Source organism: Curcuma longa, chromosome 3 (assembly GCF_044706935.1).
Source record: "Curcuma longa cultivar G26 ecotype Majalengka, Jawa Barat chromosome 3, ITB_CL_G26_1.1, whole genome shotgun sequence".
Lineage (NCBI taxonomy): Eukaryota > Viridiplantae > Streptophyta > Magnoliopsida > Zingiberales > Zingiberaceae > Curcuma > Curcuma longa.
The window spans coordinates 18375883-18379373 of NC_133863.1; the positions used below are offsets into that span (position 1 = coordinate 18375883).

Below are 3491 nucleotides of genomic sequence, written 5' to 3' on the forward strand. Positions count from 1 at the left end.
GGAGATATTGTGTTTAACTATGTTGAATCAAAATCAAATCTAGCCGATATCTTCACTAAATCACTTTCCGAAGCCGAATTTAGCTATCTAACTAACCATTTTTATTTCACTAGTTTGGGTTATGCCAAGAGCAAGTGAAATTTGAGTACAAAATAAGGAAAATTCAGTACTCATTGTGTAAATTACAGTATAAATCGAGTGAGATCCAGTACGATTTTAATAAATTTGAGTATTGTTGAGATGACACCCCCACCATGATGACCATGAGGCAATCTCACATGTACATGGTTTGGTAACCATGTAGAAAAATATGTCAAGAGTGAGCTTACTATTATTATTTCACCACGAAGGGATTGCCTAGAGCAAGTGAAATTTTAGTACAAAATAAGGAAATTTCAGTACTCATTGTGGAAATTACAGTATAAATCGAGTGAGATCCAGTACGATTTTAATAAATTTAAGTATTGTTGAGATGATACCCCCTCCATGATGACCATGAGGCAACCTCACATGTACATGGTTTAGTAACCATGTAGAAAAACATGTCAAGAGTAAGCTTACTAATCATTAGATGGGAAGAGATACCCCCTCCATACCTTGCTTGTGTTTTTGTACAACTTAGATGGGAAGAGATGTTAGGATCATTCTCTTAGTTCATAATACTTGTTATGATGCATTACTTTGGGCTAAGAGACTGAATTTTTATGGATCATTTATTTGACCAACCATGAGAAGACCAATATATAATTAATGTGTATTTGGTTCGAAAATCATGGTTGGACATTCCATACCATCTATATCGATCCCTTAATCATGTTTAAGCGTATGTTATCAACTTAGGTTAAATCCTTCAGCATTGCACTCAACTGATACTTTTAATCAGCTAACTGAACTGATCTCAGTCGACTGATTCAGATATTCAATCGACTATAATTTGTGTCCAGTCGACTAACCCCGCACAGAACCAAATTGGACTCGACTGGAAGCTCATTCCAGTCGATTATCTTGGCCATTCTTCGCCATAGACCCACCTTCAGTCGACTGAGTTTTAACTCCAGTCGACTGATCTCGAACAGTGACGAAACTGACTCGACAGGGATTATATTCCAGCCGACTGCTTTGTTTTTCTTTGCCTGCGCGAAAACCTCACCTCAGTCGACTGACCATGAACAGAGGCGATTTGGAATCGACTGGCGCTCCACGTCAGTCGACTGATCTATGATCTGCACGCCTCTCATGCTGCCCATCATCATATGCTCGATCGATCTCCTGTGCACGAATTATAAGCAAGCTTAATTGGTTCGTCCCCTTCCTTCTTTCCTCTCTGCCTTTATTTGTGTCTAGAGAATTCAATTCGCTCAGGCAGCTTTCGAGACATGGAGCTGAGGGAGATCGCGTTCGCTCTGCCGCCGGGGTTCAGGTTCCACTCGAACGACCACGAGCTGGTGTGCCACTACCTCTCCAAGAAGGTCAGCAACCAGGAAAGGACTATGGTGGAGATCGACCTACACATTCAAGAACCATGGGAGCTCCCAGGTGAGCCCATCGATCGTTATTTAAGCTTGTTCATGGTCCACTGACGGCCGGGCTTGTGCAGATGCGGGCAAGCTGGGGGCGGACGAGTGGTACTTCTTCAGCTTCGGCGACCGCAAGTACGCGACCGGATCGCGGACGAACCGCGCGACCAAGTCGGGCTACTGGAAGGCCACGGGGAAGGACCGAGAGGTCAGCGACCCGGCGACGGGCGGCGCGGTGGGGATGAGGAAGACGCTGGTGTTCTACAGAGGAAGAGCCCCCAACGGGGCGAAGACGAATTGGGTGATGCATGAGCTCAAACTGGAGATGCCTCGATCTCCATCGAAGGTACGTACGCTGCATTACGCCAGTAGAAACATGTTCTTGTGATTAATTGGTTGCTGAATGATCAGTTCATGTGGCAGGAGGACTGGGTTATGTGCAGAGTTTTTGAGAAGAGAAAAGGAGAAAGAGATCAAGTGAAGGAGCCAGCCTTTTTATATTAAGAAAAGGGGGAGCACGTAGCTTGGTTTAAGGGGTAACTTGGTAATTTTGTGGTATTGGGGAGTTGAAACAAACTTTTGGGTACTGCATGTAAATAAAATCATGGATGGGGACTGAGCGCAGATGTATGTTTCGGTTTGGGGAGTTTTCTCCAAATTACCGTTCCTCCTCGCCGCCGCCGCCACCACCACCGTCACCGTCTGCTCTTTGCCTCCAGCCGTTGCCAGAGCTCTCAGCTCCAAATACACCGCCTGATAATTTGGGAAACCCGGTGGCCGTGGATCTTCCGCACAAGGCGAAGCTCAACGACGAGGCTCCGCCACCTTTTCGATTCATCAACCGCTGCTCCAGTTGCCACAAAAGGGTAGGGCTTACCGGCTTCCGGTGTCGGTGCGGGGATCTCTTCTGTGCCCTCCACCGCTACTCTGACACCCACGATTGCTCTTTCGATTACAAGGCCGCTGGTCGAGAGCAGATTGCCAAGGCCAACCCGCTCATAAGAGCTGCTAAGATTATCAAAATTTGATGTCTTGTTATCCTCCACGATTTGTTTTGCTTGGTAGTTTATAGCTGATGTGCTTGATCTTCTCCAAGTCTGTGAGATTGGAGTTTAAATAGTATGTCATCGTCAACCTTGAGCAGCAATATAGCTGCATTATCAATTGCTTCCACACCATTTCGTTTAGAAGTTGCAATTGTGATTAGTTTTGCTTTTTCATTCCTTCACTGTGATTTGATATGATTCTTCTCTCATCTTTGTCAAGCTAAGAGATCATATTTTCTTAAACTCCGGCATGCCTTGGTTATCTTCCATGGTTTGTTTTTTCTTGCTAGTTGATCGTAACCTTTGTAAGTTAGGCTCTGATCGAGTCTCCAACATGAGTATGGATCAGCTTTCACAATCTTTGAAGTTATCTGAAGTATCAGGCTACTGAAACAGATGTAGAATGTAATGGAGATTTTAAGGTGCTTCCTTTTCTCAAAGTCTATTGCAATGGAATAGTGTGTTTTTGTTTAACCTGCAACAGGAATATAGCAGCAAGTCGAATTGCTTTCAGTGCGATTTTCTTTACTCTTGGACTGCAAGTTTGCTCTTCAGGTTAGGTAAGTTGTTCTTGGCTTTCCTTTATGCCATTTGATTGTTATGTTTGCTCACTCTGATCTTTATAATCCTTATATTGAGAACGTTTTGTGTGTAAGCCTACTTGTTTGTTGCTAACATGAACACGCAGATAATTCCTGTTTTGAAATAGTTCAGCATAGCATAATGAGACTTATTGTCCCATGCAACATGTTATAGACTGCTGATCTAATGATTTCTTGGAAATAAAATCAGAATGATGAATGGCTTCTTTTTAGGTGGAAATACTGATGATGTATCCCTTTTGATTTTTTGCTCCTTTTTTTTTTTCCTTTTGGAAACTCGAAGACAATCTCAATTATACAACTTTTGATTTTCTCCATTCAACACA

The 3491-nt window shown here is 43.3% G+C and overlaps 1 protein-coding gene across 1 annotated transcript; it reads left to right on the forward strand.

The window, feature by feature from the left end:
• Positions 1–1358: 1358 nt before the first annotated feature.
• LOC141825207 (protein CUP-SHAPED COTYLEDON 2-like) lies at positions 1359–2062 on the forward strand. Its single transcript, XM_074712592.1, has 3 exons — positions 1359–1536; positions 1598–1859; positions 1938–2062. Exons 1-3 carry the CDS (start codon positions 1377–1379, stop codon positions 1996–1998), a joined length of 483 nt encoding a protein of 160 aa, XP_074568693.1. The 5' UTR covers positions 1359–1376; the 3' UTR covers positions 1999–2062.
• The last annotated feature ends 1429 nt before the right edge of the window (positions 2063–3491 follow it).

Excerpts from the sequence above, each read along its gene's own strand:
- LOC141825207 (XM_074712592.1), top strand. The coding sequence starts at position 1,377 with ATGGAGCTGAGGGAGATCGCGTTCGCTCTGCCGCCGGGGTTCAGGTTC. Across the intron at positions 1,537-1,597 it reads AGAACCATGGGAGCTCCCAG|ATGCGGGCAAGCTGGGGGCG; the intron begins GTGAGCCCATCG and ends GGGCTTGTGCAG. Across the intron at positions 1,860-1,937 it reads GAGATGCCTCGATCTCCATC|CAGGAGGACTGGGTTATGTG; the intron begins GAAGGTACGTAC and ends CAGTTCATGTGG.